The sequence below is a fragment of the Hylobates moloch genome, unplaced genomic scaffold (assembly GCF_009828535.3).
Source record: "Hylobates moloch isolate HMO894 unplaced genomic scaffold, HMol_V3 SCAFFOLD_8, whole genome shotgun sequence".
In the NCBI taxonomy this organism is placed as follows: Eukaryota; Metazoa; Chordata; class Mammalia; order Primates; family Hylobatidae; genus Hylobates; species Hylobates moloch.
The window spans coordinates 127274730-127295589 of NW_026652283.1; the positions used below are offsets into that span (position 1 = coordinate 127274730).

At 47.1% G+C, this 20860-nt stretch overlaps 1 protein-coding gene across 3 annotated transcripts in view; it reads right to left on the minus strand.

The window, feature by feature from the left end:
* DLGAP2 (DLG associated protein 2) overlaps positions 1-20860 on the minus strand; it is a 937648-nt gene that overhangs the window by 741821 nt on the left and 174967 nt on the right. For 2 of the 3 annotated variants that reach the window (XM_032162533.2, XM_032162532.2), the window contains exon 1: positions 1321-1669. In XM_032162533.2, the coding sequence (XP_032018424.1) occupies positions 1321-1585 (265 nt within the window). In that variant the 5' untranslated portion in view covers positions 1586-1669. Of the gene's footprint in view, positions 1-1320; positions 1670-20342; positions 20398-20860 lie in introns of those variants that run through there. The other variant, XM_032162534.2, reaches the window with a different exon arrangement.

Consider the following 20860-nt stretch of genomic DNA (forward strand, 5'->3'; position numbering starts at 1 on the left):
CCGTGTCCAGGACACCTAGTGAACACACACTCAACCTCGGTAAACCGTGTCCAGGACACCTAGTGAACACAAACTCGACCTCCGTAAATCCGTGTCCAGGACACCTAGTGAACACACACTCAACCTCGGTAAACCGTGTCCAGGACACCTAGTGAACACACACTCAACCTCGGTAAACCGTGTCCAGGACACCTAGTGAACACACACTCAACCTCGGTAAACCGTGTCCAGGACACCCAGTGAACGCAAACTGGACCTTGGTGAATCATGTACAGGAAAATCTCATAAATTTGTGTCCCATGACGCCTACTAAATATGTACTCAGCCTCAGTAAATCCAAGTCTATGACATGACCAGAAATTCTCCTAGGAGGTGGCTTCAGGCTGGCGCCCTCCCCAGTCACAGGACCTGCCACAAAGACCATGAGACCCTCAGCCCAGGGCAGGGCACTCTGGTCCCATTCTCCCAGGACCCCATGGCTGGCCGGCGTCCCTTCTACGGCACACACGTGCTTCCTTCTGCTGTGCTATGGAATTCGAGTGTGTCCCGTGGCGTCTGATGGGCCTGGCCCCGCTCTGCCCCTTCAGGGGGCGTTGTGCATCTGTGTGCTGGTCCTTTGTGGTTTTTGTTTGTTTGTTTGTTTTTGGTTTTTTTTTTTTTTTTGCAATTTAGCTCTCTGAACTCTGTCCTATTTTTCTCATTATATATTTCTTGAGAAATTTCTAACTATAATCTCCAGGAATGACCAAGATCAATAATTCCCAATTCTAACCCCATACTCCAAATCTCCTTCTGCTCCATACATCCCGAGACCTCTGTCCCTCCCTGGTGTGTCTGGCTTTACACGTTTGTGTGACAGCCGACAACATCTCCACACCCTACCCCACTGTGCTGGGCCCCACAATTCTCCTGTTAAGAACAGAATTGTTACGATTATGTCCAATCTATGAGGAAACCGAGGCTCGGAGGCGTTCAGTGCCCTCTCTCGGTGAGGGACACACACAGAGGACTTTGAACTTCAAGGACCTCAAAATCGGCCACTTGCTGAAAGCACATTCCTGATGTGAACAATTCCACCCTGAGACCTTTGGCGTGTGCCGCATATGCTCAGGTAGACCCAACAGCCTTGGGGACCAGAACGTTTTAAACGCACCCCCACAAAGTGCTACAATCACGGTAATTTTTAATCATTGAATCAACATGTTCAAGTAAGAAAACAGTCGCCACAGAAGCTTCAAGAAAATCCCCACAGGCTCATCACTGTCCTCCATCAACAGGAATCCCCTGTAATGGATCATGTTCTGTATACAGCGTTCTTACCTTTGTAGGAGTTTTCCTGAACACTCCCCATCTGACACATCATCACCAGCTTCACCTTCATGTAATTACAATCGATCAGTTTGCTCCGAAGTCTTTTACCATCCCGGCCACTGGGGCCCTCCCACGAGGCTCTCTCCCACATCGGCTCCTCCAGGCCTCCAGTCCCCGGCTCTGAGCTCTTTCTCTTTCTCGGCGGGGGGTCCTCTGGCCTCGGCTCTTCCTGGCTTCCCCCCACGCTGTCCCCACCCCCACAGCGCAGAGGCATTTAATCCGGCTCAGGGAACACCTGGAACTCCTACGAGGCTCGCTCCGCTCCGGCCACGCAGTGCTGTGAGCCCCACCGGGATTATTACACAACCACAGCCGTCCTTGCCGGAGGAGGGCAGCTCTGCTTGTGACGGCTCCTGTGGGTGCGGCCGGCTCTGTGTGCCAGCACCCTCATCCTTCCTCCCGGCTCACTCAGTTTAGCTCCACGTGGCTCAGCTGCTGCCAGCCCCTCTGCGGCCGCCCACGGCTGCCGCACACCCCCTTCAGCTCATGCTCTGGCCACAGCCGCCCAGGCGGTTCCAGAGAGCAGCTCCCTGTGCCACCCAGTGCTACCTGCCGCTCTCCTCCCAGCAGAAGCAGAGCCCACCGTGCCCTCCAGGAACCAGGAGAGCAACGGGCACAGACTCTGCTTGTTTTCAGGGTTCCTGGGATCTGTTTACTCAGGTGTGGTGAGACACAGAGACAGAAATAACCACCATGGATGGAGCAGTGGAAACAAACAGACCCCAGACCCGGAGGCAGGGCCTGCCATGGGGCCAGGGACACACAGGTGCACCGGGAGGGCCAGGAGGCGTGAGGAGGCGGCCAACACGGGGAACCCTCACTGGGATCTGGGAAGGAAAAAAGGGAAAGCAGGGCCAGCAGGCTTAGGCCTGGTGAGGCTGAATGGTCCCAGGGCTCTGGGCTGTCAGAGGTCAGGAGCATGAGAGCCCATGGAGGGAGTGGCGGGCGTGGAAAAAGTCGGTTTCGTGTACAGGCACGACCACAGGCGAGCCGCTCACTGTCCCCAGGAACCAGCCAGCCCAGGAATAGCCACCCCTCCCCAGTCAGCGAGGCCCAGACATGAAAGCCTCAGAACACGGAAAATTGACAGCATGGCTGAGACCTGCTCTGTGCCCTCGAGCGGCCCGGAGCCCAAGCGAGTTACTCACTGAGTAATGGAAGTGTGATGTGTTCATTCTCCATGACATATCTGCTCCTCCTGTGAGCTCAACCCCATTCAGTAGGGCAGAAAAACCCTGAATTAATTAATTAAATTAAATTTTATTCTGCAACGCCCCTGCCTGCCTTTGAAGTGGAACACCACGTTTTTTCCTGCCTTCATGCTAGAATGGACACGTCGGCTCTTCCTGGGCCTTCAACTGGCTGAGCAGATCTCAGACTCATCAGCCTCACAACCACATGAGCCAGTTCCTTACAACAAATCTCCTTCTATTCACACAGATATACATGATGAGATTTATATATATAAGCATGGGGTCTATGTATGCGTAAACAAACACACCCACATACATCCGATGACTTCCACTTCTCCAGAGGGCCCTAATACACCTGCAAAGCCCACCGGGTTACTCCGTCCACCGTGCAGACAGCCAAGCTGTGCTAATACACTATCTCCACACCCATCCACCAGGCTGCCCCCCAAGTCATGGATTCCTGGACTACCACAAATCCAGCCCTGCCCAGCATCCACACAGAACAGCATCCTTCCATGAAGTAACTTCAGCACAGAGACAACCATTCACATTTCATAAATGTGTATGAAACAGGCTGAGATGGGAGGATCACTTAAGCCCTAGAATTCAAGACCAGCCTCGGCAACATAAGGAGACTCCACCTCTACAAAAAAAATAATCATAATTAAAAAATAAAACTTAGCTGGGCAAGGTGGTGTGCACCTGTAGTCCCAGCTACTTTGGAGATTGAGATGGCAGGAGAGTTTGAGCCCAGAAGGCCACTGCACACCAGCTTGAGTGACAAAATAAGATCTCTTCTCTAAAAACAAACATGCCCAAAACACTCCAAGTGGCCATCACCCATGCACGCCTACACTTTCACCATTATCAACAAAATTATCAATAAACTTTCACCATTATCAACAAAATTATCAATAAACTTTCACCATTATCAACATAATTATCAATACACTTTCAACATTATCAACATAATTATCAATACATCAATAGCAAGCTATCACCCACATGTGCCTAGACTTTCACCATTATCAACAAAATTATCAATAAATTTTCACCATTATCAACATAATTATCAATATATCTTCACCATTATCAACATAGTGATCAATACACCGATAGCAAGCAATCACCCACACGTGCCTACACTTCCACCATTATCAGTATAATTATCAATACATTAACAGCAAGCAGGCCTTTACAACATCTGGATTTAGGAAGAATAACCCAGATTGGCCAGGCACGGTGGCTCATGCCTGCAATCCCAGCACTTTGGGAGGCCGAAGTAGGTGGATCATCTGAGATCGGGAGTTTAAGAACAGCCTAACCAACATGGAGAATCCCCATGTATCTGCTAAAAATACAAAAAATAATAATAATAATAATAACCAGGCATGGTGGTGCATGCCTGTGCTACTCAGGAGGCCGAGGCAGGAAAATCACTTGAATCTGGGAGGCGGAGGTTGCAGTGACCAGAGATCGCACCATTGCACTTCAGCCTGGGCAACAAGAGCAAAACTCCGTCTCAAAAAAAAAAAAGAATAACACGGAGAAGCATGCAGCGCCAGCAGCTTCCCGATGTTTCTGAAATGTGCCTCTGTAAATTCACGTCCTGCACCTGGGCAAGTCCAGCACTAAACTTCACCAGGCTTACAATCCTGCCCTAACAGTCACCACACAACATGACCCCACAACATTCTCCCTCCCCATCCACTCCACCCAACGCCCAAGCCCAGGGCTCCGAGAGGATCTAGTCCCAACACCTGCTGACCTGCTGTCAGTACTGCCCTCTCGCGTCCAAAAACATGAGCCCGAGGACAGAGACGGCCTCACTGTCTTCTACCCACACCACCTAGCAAGGGCCAGTATCTCTGGGATTGACTGAATTAATGTCACCTCCTTCAAGACATAATCAGCAGTGGCTGTGAGGGACGTGGCTGGTGTTGGTCCCACGTGGAAACCCTAAAAAGGACTATAAGCTGAAAACCAGAGATATCTTTCCATGAAGCTCCCTCCAAATGTGCACTTCTCATGTTTATAGTCTCCTCTCTGCAGCCATCAATACGCAATGGATGCTGTCATGTGACATCCATCAGTAACTATGGAATTCAAAGCAATGTTAACAGCATCATTGATTTAACTTAAGAACATTAAGCTGGAACCCTCTCTTCAGAAGGTAATTTCTGTTTGAGCTGACCCTGAAATCACTCACAGGCCATTTCTGCCTGCCACACGGCCACTAAATTACTTGAGTGTGCATCTAATAAACTTTAGACCTTCGGCCGTCTTTGATTGTTTAATTATTTTAAAAGCCAGTGTCTGAGACATTTTCCCTTAATTCGTTACGCTTTTCTCCGACGTTATTTCTCCGGGAACAGACCCCTGACACCCGATACAAACACAGGTTCAATTCAGTTCAAATTTAAATGCTTCCACTGACTGTCCCTTAGACACCAAGCTCAGAGGGGTCACTAAACTGGTAAAATGCAATCCTGATTCCCAAGGAATTCTATGCCATACCCTTAAAAAGATACATTTAAACGTCACCCCCTGCTTCCTTCTTAGCGAATATCCTAACCAGTTATAAAAACTTCAGGAACGGGAGCTTTTTCATTCTGAATGCAGGGTTAAGCGTATTGGCATCTCCAGCTCCTGGGTGGAAGGTAATTAAAATGGACGGTCAGGGCGGAATCAGCACTCACACCCATGCCCTGGTGGGTGTCACAATCCATCACGGCAGTGGCCCCTCAGAGTCTTCCTCCACGCATTCCTAGGGAAAGACACTGTCACGGGACGTGACACAGGACAGAAAGCCTATCCACCAAGACTGACACAGACCAGCAGTCTCATCTACAGACATTACGACACAGCCCGGATAACCTGTGGTTTGCTACCTAGTAACTTGTTCCATAGTAACTTGCTGCACAGTCAGGGAACACCCACCGGGGTTTGCCATAGCTTTTAACATGGTAGCAAAATCAACACACACCCGAGTGTGATACAGAGTAATGCGCTCCATGGTAACAAGCATCCATCAGAGCCCAGAGCTTGTGATTCCCAGCCCTGGGCACCTCCCTCTATATTCCAAAACTCCTGGCCTCATTTTCCCTCGAGAAATATTTTCTTTTCTTTCATTATTTGTGCATCAGTGCTTAAGATGCCTGCACATTAACCCCAACTCATACCTGAGAGAACAGTGGCCATAAATCAAGTCTCCCCAATTTGATTTATGTGCCACCTGAATACCTGTTTAGCAATGAAACTGCCACTGCTAAATAAGCAAAGCTTTGCTGGAAAAATCAATCACTGTCTTTATCTGATGCTTCTGTTTAGAGGGAGGGTATTAAAATACATACTAAAACTATTTCTATTTCTATTAGATATGGTTCATGCTTGCAAACAATCAAAGCTTCTCAGAACACAATGCACACCCCCACAAAACCATCCCAGAATAAGGTGGTGCTTAGAAATAGTTTTAATTTATTTTAAACCCAACAAACAACAGTTTTCATCAAAGATGAAGTAAGTCATAGTTTTAAAAACCTTTCCCCTTTAGTGCAGAGTCTTCTTTTCAATAAAACGCCTTCCCGGAATTACTTTTAAATTTTGGGGGCAAATATTAAAACTGTCTTCCACCTCAAAGTAAGAAATTCAGCATGACTGGAATAACCTCAGGGATTGCTTTTCCCTCCGGAAGGGTCCGCTGTCCCTTTACCGCAATCAGCACCTCTCTCTCTCAGAATAAAGTGAGCAGGACTCATCCCAAAGAGATACGGTTAACGGGTTAGAGAAGAGAGAAGGCTTCCGCTTCCAGTTTAAAGTATTATCTGGCTCACAGCCCTGACACAGCCTCCACCAACTTCCATGAAAATACCAAAAACTTGGTGCCTCTGAAAACAAGGACAGATCGTCATTTGCTGCAAGGAACAAGGAGCCATTTCTCCCATGAACGTGGTGCCAACCGTGCACACGGCACCTGCCCAGCTGTGCCACACCCAGGCCAGCATGCCACAAACCTGCGTCCCATGCAGATGTTTGCCGTTTCAGAAACGCAGCCTGCAGCTGGCTCCCACCCATAAGATGAGGCTGACATCACCCGAGAAGCAGCTGTCCAGTTCTTCTGGCTGAACCTCTCACTGTCCACTGGAAGATGCACGTTTTTGGAGGAGAGCAGAGACCAGCGGTGGGTGAGGACGCTGGCCCGGCTCCCTTGGCTGGCCAAGACCGAGACCAGAAGAGCCAGGTCGCGGCCACTGGCTCAAAGTGAGGCGGCCTGACAGGACTCGCAGTGGGAAGCCTGCTCTGAGCAGCGGAGCCCCCTGGGTGGAGGATGGCTGGGCGACAGTAGCCACAACAGGTACAGAACAGCATCTGTAATAGGTGCACTGCCAGTGAAGGAGTTTCCAGGGTCCTCCAGGCAGAAGGGACACGGGATCAGGACAATCCCACAGACTGCCTATGGGAAATGTCATTGAAAGGGAGGTCTCCTCCCGTTCCGGGATGAATGGGTCATGTGAAAGCACATGGCCATGTGGCCACAGAAATGCTCATAGACGTGCATTCACACTCAACACTGCAACAGGGAGGACGGGTCTGTGGACATGTGGACACAGAAATGGCCATAGACACATATCCACACTCAACACTGCAACAGGGAGGACGGGTCTGTGGACATGTGGACACAGAAATGGCCATAGACACACATCCACACTCAACACTGCAACAGGGAGGTCAGGTCTGTGGACACGTGGACACAGAAATGGCCACAGACACATATCCACACTCAACATTGCAACAGGGAGGTCAGGTCTGACCAACATTTAAATCCTGAGCCCGGGAAACTGTGTGCCACAGAAATCAGGAGAAACAAGTCTAAAGAGCCACCTAGTCTTGGGGAAAAAAGTTATAAAAAAGATTCCTAGGACTATAAACAAAAAAGGAAGAAAAGGGACTGAGATGAAATCTCGCAGAAGGAGATGGAGATGGTGAGTTAAAGAAGGAAGACAAGGCAAGGATTAAATCTGCACCAAGTTGTGAAGTCACGAAGAGCCAAATGCACACTTAGGTAAACCTGTGATGTGGAAGATGGGGCTGCAGGTGGAAGGTTTCCCAGAGCACCCGGGGAATGAATGACAGGCAGTAACAAGAAGAGGGAGAGCGAGGTGAGGACCAAGACTGAGCTCACCCTGCCACGTGCTTAGCATGAAGCAAGCACACAGGAAGCCCAGCCCTCATCCTCACCGGGTTTTTCTGGCAAAGTGTATCTGAAAATCATTGTTGCGATTCTTTTTATTTTTTATTTTTTTATATTTTTTGAGACAGGGTTCCCCTCTGTCACCCAGGGTGGAGTGCAGTCCCGCTCTGTTGCCCAGGCTGGGCAGATTGCCCAAGCACGATCATGGCTCACTGCAGCCTCTGCCTCCTGGGCTCAAGCACTCCTTGTACCTCAGCCTCCTGCGTAGCTAGGACTACAGGCGTGCACCACCACACCTGGCTAATTGTTTTTAGTAGAGTTGGGGTCTCACCCTGTTGCCCAGGCTGGTCTCAAACTCCTGAGCTCAAGCAATCCACTCACCTCTGCCTCCCAAAGTGCTGGGATTAGAGGCATGAGCCTCTGTGCCCGCTGAATTGTGCTTAGGTTTGCTTATTGTTACTATGCACACAGGATTCACAAAGCAGGCCTGAAACTCTGCTCCCTAGAAAGGGAAGCTTCTACAGTCAGTCCTTGGGCCTGGGAATGTGGATTTGGGGGCTATTCGCTGATAACAGGGGCTTCCTGTGCCTAAACTGTGCAAACATGTGGTTTATACCACACAACTGCTGTCCTGCTGGGAGCCCAGAATTCGGGTAAGTGCCAGGCAGGGGTGCCCCTGGGGGCAGAGCCCAGCACGACCCTGGGCACCGCGTCTCTCACAAGCTTCCTGTTGGATGACATGCGTAGTCACAGCCTGATGCTAGAGGAGCCAAGCCCCTCCTGGGACTCTGCGGGGAGCAGCTCTGGAAGCTTCCACCTCTGGATTCCCTGGACCTCCCTCCTCTGCCTTCTCCCTCTGCTGATCATGCTCTGCGCGCTTTCTCTGTAACCGATCATGGCCATCCTGCTGGGCGTGAGCTCCAGGAGTCCTTCCAGCGAATCGCAGAGTGGGGGTGCTCCTGGGGACCCCAATGCTACTTATAGACATGGGGTGGAAGGGAGTTATTAAAACTGCTACCCAGGTTTCAAAGACATTTCCATTTTAAAGGCACTTCTCAGTAAAGGGAAAGATTTCAGTAGTGAGGAAATGGAAGAAAATATTCCAGACACCACAGAGAGCACAGCCACATGGCGGAGACTTCTGTGTCCCCAGAGGAAAGAGAGGCGGGTGGTGACGACCACGGCCCAGCGGCTCACACCCCACCCAGGCTCTGCTCTTTCTGACCATCTTCCCTGGTGCAGTTTCCTCCAGGGACTTGCTGCTTCTCGGCCGGATGGATCCCAGACACACTGGGGCTCCACCCTGCACTGGCGCAGCCTCTCCTATTCTAAGGACCCCAGTGTGAACCGTGGCCTCTGTTCTCAAGGACAACCTGATGCTAACTGGGTGGATGGTGGCAGCAAGTGAACAATTGCCCAGCAGGACCTGCCTTTCCTTGGAGCTCATCAGCAGGAGGGGAGCTCATCAGCAGAGGGGGCTCACAAACTACCCCAGCTTCCCTTCCCCACCTACGCTGCCCAAAACCTAGTCCTTTAGGCAAAGAAGAAAGACTGATGCATCAGAAAGCACAAGTATCCCGCCCGACACGGCCTGACGTCGGCAGCTCTGTCTCAGCTACCCCAGCACCATGAGGGCACCTAGGACAGCACGGCTGTTTTTCCTGCCTACCATTCCTACCATACTGTGTGCACAACTCCTTGCTAATACATTAAACCAGTTTCAATTACAATGTCAAGTCTTTCCATTTCAGGTCAAATAATAATGTATTTTTAGATGCCGAGTACTTTTTACTCTCAAAATAGAGGAAAGCTTTGAGGCCGGACACAGTAGCTGATGCTTATAATCCATGCACTTTGGGAGGCCAAGACGGGAGGGTCACTTGAGCCCAGGAGTTTGAGGCTGCAGTGAGCTCTGATCACACCACTGCACTCCAGCCTGGGCAACACAGTGGGACCCTGTTTCAAAACAAACAAACAAACAACAACAACAACAAAAACCCGAGAGCACTTCAGATTTGAATGCTTTAAAAAATAATGTTTAGATCTTTCCAATAACTCAAAAAATATGCTTTGATATCTCCAATAACTCATAATTATATCAATTTGTCTTCAATTCAAGCTAGTTTGTCTTACCCATTTATGTCTACATGCCTCTAGGTCTAAAAAGCTATAAAAGAAAAGGATGGAACAACATTTTCTTAGTTAAGAACTTAAGTTGAATAACAGTGTGGGTTAACACAATTGTCTTCCCAGAAACAAATCTACAGCAACTGGTACTTTATCCACAAGGTATCACCACAGTCTTGTTCACAAAGACAACAACACAGAAGACTGCGGTGAACACCAAGTAAACCTGTTCAGGATAGACACAGACACAGCGTGGCACAGACACAGCGTGGCACAGACACAGCGTGGCACAGACATGGCCGTGTCTGTCTCACTGTCTTTCACAAGGAATCACAATGCACCCAGTGTACACAATCAGAAAACAGTCGAGAACCAAACGTGGGTTGTTATAAAAGCCCACCTAAGCGACACAGGTTGTCAGACGACTGGTAAACCCTAATTCCATGAATGGCTTGAAAACAAATTACCAACACTCTCCATTTTAAGGGGCCTTGACTGGCTGAAACCGAATAACAGAGGCATATTTTAAAACAGGAGGTTTAAATCTAATATGTTTTGAATTTCCAGTAAGTGCAGGCACGAACACACGTTTCCACGCCCCAGTCCCCTGCACACAGACCCATACAGACCAGAAAGAATACCTTTGGAATTCAGATGAGGTTGAGATTCCAGAGCTGGGGAAGGCACAAAACTTGGGTAAATTCACTTAGATTTTACATCCGTAGCTCCCAAATGGCAGGGCTGAATATCTTCAGCTGCTCACATCATCCATGGCCATAGACATACAACCTACCAAATAATTTGCACCCTACAAATTAATCATTACATATCTCAGAAACTCAGGAGGCAGTCTCATTGTCATTCAACTTGTATTTGTTCATTTTGATCAACTTTACCTCAAAAAAGAATACTCTGGAGGCCGGGCGCGGTGGCTCGTGCCCATAATCCCAGCACTTTGGGAGACCAAGGCAGGTGGATCCCGAGGTCAGGAGATTGAGACCATCCTGGCCAACACGGTGAAACCCCGTCTCTACTAAAAATACAAAAATCAGCCAGGCGTGGTGGCACACCCCTGTAATCCCAGCTACTCAGGGGGCTGAGGCAGGAGAATCACTTGAACCTGGGAGGTGGAGGTTGCAGTGAGCTGAGATTGCGCCACTGCACTCCAGGCTGGCAACAGAGTGAGACTCTGTCTCAGCAACAACAACAAAAGAATACTCTGGAGACGTTGTCCAGTAACAACAAGAACAAAAGAGAATCAGTCTGGGTGCAGTGGCTCGCGCCTGTAATTCCAGCACTTTGGGAGGCCAAGGCAGGAGCATGGCTTGAGCCCAGGAGTTCGAGACCAGCCTGGGGATTATAAGGAGACTTCGCCTCTATAAAAAGTTCAAAAATTAGCTGGGTGTGGTGGCGCACACCTGTAGTCTCAGCTACTTGAGGGGCTGAGGTGGAAAGATCGCTTGCGCCTGAGAAGTGGAGGTTGTGGGGAGCTGTGGTTGCACCACCGCACTCCACCCTGGGTGACAGAGACTGTCTAGAAAGAAAGGAAGAAAGGAAGGAAAGGAGGGAGGGAGGGAGGGAGGGAGGCAGGCAACAATACTGATGTCCAAACCTTAGTGGGGAAAATAGGCAAAATGGGTGACTCAAAAATCGCTTTAGTATCTCCGGGCCTTCACTCCTGAAAATGTATGTGCTTCACTGGTGTTTTACTTTGAAACAGGACAAGCTACGAAAAAGCAGTGGCTCCATAAGCTTCCTGCCTCTCACACCTTCCTCTCTTCCCAGGAAGGGGCAAACCCTAGAGAAGAGACCTTTCCGGTCCTGAGGAAGGCTGTGGCCCAGGCTGTCCCCACAGGAGGCTGAGCCCTGGGCGTGCCCACCCGGGCATCAGTGCCAGGATCATCTTGGTCTCCATGCAGCTCTCTAGGAGCTCACCTCCAGGCTTCCAGACCAAATTCCCAAATCAAGATGCAAGATCCCGCTGCTCGATTAACATTTTCACTTCCACTGCCCAACAAATCAGCCTTTTGCTTTGAAATCATAACAAGTGGGTGACTCGGGTGCCCCTCTGCTTTGCCACCGGAGAAGCCAGGATTGGGTTTCTTTTTTTAATTTCTTTCTTTTAAAATTTTTTTTATTATACTTTAAGTTCTAGGGTACATGTGCACAATGTGCAGGTTTGTGACATATGTATCCACGTGCCATGTTGGTCTGCTGCACCCATTAACTCGTCATTTACATTAGGTATATCTCCTAAGGCTGTCCCTTCCCCCTCCCCCACCCCACGACAGGCCCTGGTGTGTGATGTTCCCCTTCCTGTGTCCAAGTCTTCTCATTGTTCAATTCCCACCCATGAGTGAGAACATGTGGTGCTTGGTTTTTTGTCCTTGCGATAGTTTGCTGAGAATGATGGTTTCTAGCTTCATCCACGTCCCTACAAAGGACATGAACTCATCATTTTTGATGGCTGCATAGTATTCCATGGTGCATATGTGCCACATTCTCTAAACCCAGTGGTTTCATGAGCAACATCAGCAGTGGTGTCAACCTTGGGTTTTGTCATCAACTTCATGTATGTATGAAGGCATATGTAGCTTGTCTTACACTGGAAACAGTTTAAGGTAACCTACAAATATGTGGGTGGGAAAACTGGGGTGGATGGAAAAAGAGAGTGGGGAGCGTCTACAATGAGGAAGACCTGCGGTTAACACACACGGAAACCACACCCTGGGACAGATGGACGGACGGGTGAACTGATGGACGGACAGAGAGATCAATAGACGTGGAGATTTAACAAATGACCATACATTTGTTTCATTTTCCAAAAGCTAAGGCTAAGGCATGACCGGCCGTGTGATTCGGGAATTTCAGGGGAGCGAGTCGGGGCTGTGGCAGGTGCCACCAAGACTCCGACAACAGTCTCATTCCAGCAATGAGTTTCTTTCTATTATTTATTTATTCATTTATTGAGATGGAGTCTCGCTCTGTCGCCCAGGCTGGAGTGCACTGGCGCTATCTCGGCTCACTGCAAGCTCCACCTCCTGGGTTCATGCCATTCTCCTGCCTCAGCCTCCCGAGTAGCTGGGACTACAGGTGCCCGCCACCACGCCTGGCTAATTTTTTGTATTTTTAGTAGAGACGGGGTTGCACCCTGTTAGCCAGGATGGTCTCGATCTCCTGACCTCGTGATCCGCCCACCTCAGCCTCCCAAAGTGCTGGGATTACAGGCGTCAGCCACCGCGCCCGGCCCAGCGATGGGTTTCACAGATGTTCCCTGCTCCCAAAGGAGACCAACGCCATGGCACCAAAGCACCATCAACACAGATGCAGGGTGAGGTGTAGAGGGCGTCTTCAAGACAGGGCTCTCTCTCAATTTAGGAAGAGATTTCAGAGTATCGCAAGGGAAGGCTTTGCCCGAACCATCCTCCTCTAAGAACCCGGCATAGACCCTCTTACAGGAACCTGTGGCAGTGTGCCCTGCATCGATAGTTACACACAAAGTGACAGGATGGCAGAGAGTGGGGGCTGGAGAGCCAGGAGATGTGACAGAAATCCGCCCTCCTGACACCCCCAAGGAAACACCCTCAGACAAAGCCAAAAATCTCCCAAAAAGTAACTGTAGGTCTCTACTTCCAGCCCCACAGATCTGCACCACACAGAAAGTTCCCAGGAATTTACATTGGTATATCATTAAAACAGGAGTATCACACACCAGGTTTAGTCACAAACCCTCTCAGCACAGAAGCATCCACAGAACACGCAGCCTTGAGCTATAAAACTTCTTTATGTCTTCCCATTAAACTGGCTGTAAACCACAAACCTAGGTAAATACGTACATTAACCTACTCTGGGGTTAATAGGGCCGCCATCTATAACCGTGCAATTCTTGCTCTGCACAGAAGTGCCCAGCCCAGAACAGATGGGGACTGACCCTGCTTCATTCAGGGGTTGCATTTTCCCCAGGGGGTCACATTTTTCCACTCAGCACAAAGAGAGCATCCATGCTAGAAGCAAGCCTCATGAAATGAAAGACGTGTGGTCCCAACACTACTGATCCACGCCCCCTTGTTCTAGCAGGAATTAAATAGCATGACCAATTTGCTAATAAAGGCATTTCCAGGTTACGAAATGAAGTCCTTTCAAGCATACGAGGAACGTGGCTTTTTTTCTCTTCAGCTGGTGGGGAGGGAGAGAGGATGCAGGAAAAGAGGCCCCCAGTTCACTGGAAGGTGGCGCTGGGTCATTAGAGGCGGGTCACGGGGGAGGCCGTCTGCCTTCGCTTCCTCCCTCCAGCTCAGCCCTGACTTTGTTTTTGCTGTTCTTACTGCGTGAATCACATCGTATGGAATTCTATTTGCACAACCTGAGTGCTTTTTGGAAAGAGAAAATGTTTGATAAATAATTTTAGTATCTGGGTAAAAAGAAACTTACTTGAAGTATTTGGTCTTTCAAAGAAATGGGACGTCATATTTAATCTTGTGTGTGTAAACACCACTCCCTGACCTCCTGAAAACAGGTAAGCAATCCCCACGTGGAGATTTCCCACCTATTTTATCAGCAAACCCGTCTGAGGTGCCCGCATATCTCGGTCCCAGGACTCCGGGGACTGTGCCCACAGCCTCCCCGTCTTTCCGCACCCACGTCAGAGTTCCTAGTCCACACCGTGCTGTTCTGCATCCTATGTGACCGGAAAGTCACATGTGGATAATTCAGGACTTATTCAGGGTCATATGGTATACATACTGACTGAGCGCAAACCTGTATCTGAGGCACAGCTGTGGGACAATGAAGTCACAAGTACCTCTGGATCTGTTTTCTCTTCTGCAAAATGGGGACACATTGTCTATCTCACAACAAAGTTACAGGACTAGTCAAGATGAATGTGAAAGCACCTTATAAACTGGAAAGCATTATAAAAAGGCATGTAACATCCACTATTAGTGTAAGAATTCAAAGTAACAATGTCATTGTCTATATAGCTTTAGGAATCCTATACCAGGGAGGTGTGACATTCATGAAGTCAAGTCTCATTTCCACATATATGCTCACGCCAAACTCTCACTGCCAACAGCTATCGCCAACTGTTGTCCTTTCAGACAGGCCTGTAGGAGAGAATGCGAACTTGCCACTGATTTTCCTTTATTTGCCCATCATGAAATTAGAAGCTCTTTAAAACCTTTAGCTCATGAGAAATCTAGGGGATTTACGATTACCAAACAGAACCTTTCCTAACATTTCAACAATGGTGTCTCTCTGCCGTTTTGAACTAAACCTGCAAACTGCTCCGGTGGCTACTCTGTTTCAACAGCTCTATGTGCAGAAACGTGAATAAAGTATAATTAGGTCTGCCAACCTGTAGGCTTCTAAAACCCTACATTGTAATACAAATATACTCAACATCCAAATATAAATCACAAAATAATATTTGCTCAACCTATGTAGATTTTTTAAAATGAAGCACTCCATTACAAAGGTTGCATTTCAATCCAAGATTTCATTTTGCCAATGCACAACTAAACAACTCACCGCCCTGCAGAGAGCACACAGCAACTGCAGCTACTGAGGGGAACGACCACAGGAAGGTTACACAGATAGGAAGGTGGGCACCATGGTGCGGGAAGCCGGCTCCATAGAGAGGAAGGCGGGCACCACAGTGTGGGGAGCCGGCTCCACAGAGAGGAAAGTGGACACTGGTGTGGGGAGCCGGCTCCACAGAGAGGAACGTGGACACTGGTGTGGGGAGCCGGCTCCACAGACAGGAACGTGGACACTGGTGTGGGGAGCCGGCTCCACAGACAGGAACGTGGACACTGGTGTGGGGAGCCGGCTCCACAGACAGGAACGTGGACACTGGTGTGGGGAGCCGGCTCCACAGAGAGGAAGGTGGGCATCTTGGTGTGGGAAGTCAGCTACCCAGAAAGGAAGGCGGGCATCTTGGTGTGGGGAGTCAGCTACCCAGAGAGGAAGGTGGGCATCATGGTGCAGGGGCCGGCTCCAAGGAGCTGGAGACAACTGGTGGCTGCCAAGAACTCCTCACAAATCCATGTCCAGGAACTTCATGGCAGCAGCTTGAAAACTGGACCACAGAAATTGGCAAACACTAGAACGAGGCCTCCCCACCCTCCCTCTCACTCAGCATCGCAAAGTCAGTTGATAAACGCTGACCTGCACATTGCTGCAGGGACCCGATTTCAGAATCAGGAGTTTCCATTACGTATTTGCAAATAAGCAACCGTCAGTCCCACAAACACAGCGAAGTCACGTGAAACCTTTCCACCCAACTTTTATATATAATCTGTTTCACAGTCATTTTGCATTCATTGTCAATTAGAAACATAGTGTATCTCAAAAATCAAACATAGTACTCCCGTGGGCTTGATCTACTTGAGGTTTCATTATTCAGTTGTTATTATCAAAGTTTGCATGGGTAATTACTGCTGCCATATTGCAAAATCAGTTCATTCTTGAAACTTCTAATTATTCTTGGCAGTAGAATGGGCCGTCTCCTGAAAAACTCAGGATAAAGGCTGTGTAAGGCAGCTAAGCCTGAAGTTACAATCCCGGCCAATTGTACAGCCTAAAGAAAAGAATGTATTACGCTTACAACTGTGTAACTTAATTTTCCCAAATGTCATGGCAATTCTGAAGTGAAGGTCATTAATAATCAAGGTAAGGAAGCCAGATCTTCTAGGAACTGAATAGCTCTCAACGTTTTCCCTGCTTAGATCTCACTGTCAGGGAACTGTGGATTCGATGGAAGGTGGCTTCTGATGTGTTCTCCAGCATCCTTCCAACATACATTATACCCACATCCTTCCAACATTCTCCAGCATCCTTCCAACATTCTTCAGCATCCTTCCAACATACATTATACACACATCCTTCCAACATATGTTACACACACATCCTTCCAACATGTTATACAAACATCTTTCCAACATATATTATACATGCATCCTTCCAACATTCTCCAGCATCCTTCCAACATACATTATGCATGCATCCTTCCAACATATGTTATACACCTACCCTTCCAACATACGTTATACATGCGTCCTTCCAACATATACATGCATCCTTCCAAGATTCTCCAGCATCCTACCAACATACATCCTTCCAACATTCTCCAGCATCCTTCCAATATACCTTATACACACATCCGAAGAAATAGAGTCCCTGAAGGAAAACGCACCGCTTAGGCCATGTCAGCTCTTCACCATGGAGCCAAAGTTCTCACCCCTCCAGTTGGGTTGAAAGTACTAAAGCAAATGTAAGAGGTCTCTGTTGCTAGGAGGAACACCTGACTATAAAACTTTAGACAGGTTCACTTTGCCCCAGAAAACAGCGACTCGTCATGAAAGGATGTTTGTGAAGAAGTCACTCCTCAAATGAGGATTCCAGCTCCACGCAGGAATGGGCAAGCGTCTGGGACTATTTTAACTGCATGATGCCTTGAGTTCCATCAGAAACTCGACAGCCCGAGTCCAGCAGCAAGTGGGCCTGTCCTCAGCCCAAACATAGTGGCGCATCCAGGACACCGTGCCCAAGGCCTGCTCTGCTTGGTGATCCTTTTTATAGCCCGCTAACCAAAAAAAAGGTGCTAAGGATGAAAGCCCCCGCAAGGACACCAATCATAGCAAAAGATGGTGCTGGATTCAAGCCAGAGGCAGCTGCAAAAATCCAGACACCTGAGACATCCACTGTTCCCTGACTCGCTCCACCTTCCTGTGTATCTCGGCTTCAATGCTCACTCCAGGTAGGTTGCAAACCAAAGGGCTGTGAAAGGCCAATCAGGGGTCACCAAAGCAAGAAACGGGAAGAATGCTTAGAAGTAAAGACAGGCATAAATGTGTTTTGGGTTTTTATTTAAAGGCTTAAAAGCCACATATGCATTCACGTTTGTGCCTTCATGAAAAGGATGGTCTCCTTGGTCACATTCTCCTCCACCAACAAATACACTTTTCTGAGAACAAGCAGCTAAACAAGACCATATGGGAAAGTAACCAATGGAATTCCCTCTGACGCTTCACAGCATTGCCTAAAATCATCACAAATAATCAAAATCACAAGAGAAAATGATAGTATATTTATCTTTCACAAGCAGCCATGTTTAATTCAGAAACATGACATGTATAAAGTTAATGGAGTATAAAGCATTTCTAAAATAAGCAAAAAGCAAATGCGAAAAAAGTGATGATTCATCCCAAAGTTAATCTTCTTTCTAATTGTGGTCAAGCACCCGTAATGCAGAATCCACCATGGTGATGCTGCCTCAGCGCCCAGTTTGGGGCATTCACTGCATTCTCACGGCCAGGCAGCCGTCCCCACCCTCCATCTGCAGAACTCGTTTCGTCTTCCAAAACGGAAACTTGGTGCCCGTTCCAAAGTTAATCTCCTTAATGAGAAAATGTGAAAACTCCTCCACAAAGCCATTAAGGTAGAAGAAAATTACAGTCGCCCTTACAAGGACCTTTATATGCCACTGAAATGCAAAAGCAATCACCAAGAACCTCCACCGTGTTGAGGTCTGAAGACATTTCCAAACAAGATCTCCTAAATCATGAAGCAGCTTTGGACATACTGGACCAAATTCTTTGCTAAAAGCTAGAATTCTCCCCATCTTTCCATTCTGAATGGACTTACACTTTTAAGAGTTATAATCTCAACCAACTCCTCTCTCTTCTCTGGAGCCACTCCTTCCCTTATCCACACCAAATATTAAAGCCTATGGTCTTCCACAGCTGAAATGACAGTGAAATATTCTATAATATAAAAGTAATTTTGAGGAAATTGCCCAGCTAATGCCCTCTGCATTGAGGCCCCAGTGGAAGGCAGCTCTCTTGGTTCTATAGATTGATTACTTGGAGTCTCATGAAAAGTAAATAAAACATCTACAGTTGGCAATGTTTTCCAAATTAACTTAAAACCACTTACAGAACAAATTGTCAAAAAAAAAAAAGACAAGGAAAATTCATTTCCATACTTAAGACCCACTGAGATGCCCACAGTACAGCAGTTAACTTTTAACTTATTTTATCGTTATTCCTGATGTTTCTTAGAATCAGAGTAATGATTCACCTGAATCAGGAAAATTAATTTCTTTTAAAAAATTGTGTGATGCTGACTTTGATGGACACAGTTGCAAAAATCTTTGTTTTTGCACATGTGACTTTTTCATATATTTTTACTCACAACCAAGACTTCCAGAAAATAAAAAGAGGCTCAAAAATATCTGACACACTCAACAAGCTTCCCTGTAAGCAGATACGCTCAAACTCGTAGCTGAGACACACTTGACTGGGTAAAAGAAAACAAAATAGGGGCAGTTCTGTCTTCTGAAGAAGAGTTCTATCAGTGATGTCATCCATCCGTGCTCATAATTAATAAAGACTGTATTTTTCTCAACACACCTGGCGTTTTACTCTGGAATGTATAGTACAGACAATGTTGGCTACTGAGATACCATCATTCTTAGTAGTGAGTCAACAGTAAATCCCAACAAATTAAATTCTTCTAACTACCACAGAAGAGTCTTTGTAATTACCTTGTTATAGCTAGAAAACAAGTAAGAAAAAGTCAGCAAACTTCTGTTTCATACCCAACTAAAATATCCTGGGACACAAATACATACTTGACAGCATACGATTGCTTTTAGAAATCAATCTGCTCGCCGAGCCCCTCACATGAAAGAGGCACCTTCTCTATACTTTCCTCAGGACTTGCAATTTCTTTGATAAAAATCAATCAGAAACCTTGCAGAAGGATAACAAAAATGCAGATCCATATCCACAGGATAACAAGCCCCGATTGATTCTTTTTTCCCCTTAATTGTATGATAACAAAGTTTTTTTTTTAGACCTTCTTTTTCTCTGTCATGTTTCCTTAAAAGTCAAGCAAAACACTTCCTCACAACCACCAGCCACACACGCCTGTCGTGCCATGAGAAATTACACAGAGATGCATCTCCCACTTCAAAACATTCATGCCTGTGTTTTATTCACTGAGACCTTGGCGGTTTTGAGAACATAACATCTAGCCAATTCCTACCCTGATCACAAAGAAAGGCCTTGACTGCAAACAGACTCCAAATACATTTCACTCTAGCCAATAAGAATGGTGATTTTCTTTAATAAATAAGTACAATTAGCAAAAGAAACAACTTTGAAACCAACAAATTCTAGTTTATAAGACAACCAGTTTCCCTTAAAAACCCAAGACAACAATCATCTATTAATCTATTTCCTCTGTCAAATAAAAACAGATCTCTGGGCTCAGCTCGTAACTCACCACAGAACTAAATATCCTATTTTCACGTCTTACAGTTAGTTAATATGCAATCTTGCACTAAAATCCCACAAAATAAAAATGCACAAAATATCTAAATTAGGTAACCACATTTCTCAATTTTGCCACTGATATGAAACATACAATCTCAAATCAGAAGAATGAAATGTATTTACCTGTATTCCTGTCTGGTAAGATACAGCAATGCTTCTGCAGAATGCCAGGCAAAACCTGTTTTAAAACAAATAAATAAAATACATGTGTTATCATTCGGGTGGAGGAAGGCATCTCATTAACCGTTGCGAGTGTTTCTTCTAATACGGTCGTTCGACATTGCACAAAGTCAGAAGGCCCAGAAAGGCCTAAGAAATTAAACAGTACAGAAAAATCTTGATGACACACATTTTTCATTGAAAAGGTTAATCAGGTGAGTGTGATTATCATCTATGCCGTTTCTGGAATGGGAATGCAGCTGGGTTTAATGGATGCCCCTAATGGGCCATCAGGGTCTTGAAAGCTGTACTCCAGGGGCTCCCACAATAAGGTAAATGGACCCACCAATTTTTGTGATGGCTTTTAAAATATTAGGCGCAATTAGAGCCTGGAAATGGAGGGCTGTTGGAACATTGTGTTGGGTCTTCTAGAGTCTGAGCTTCCATCAAGGGTGAATCACAGAGAAAAATGGGGAAGTAAG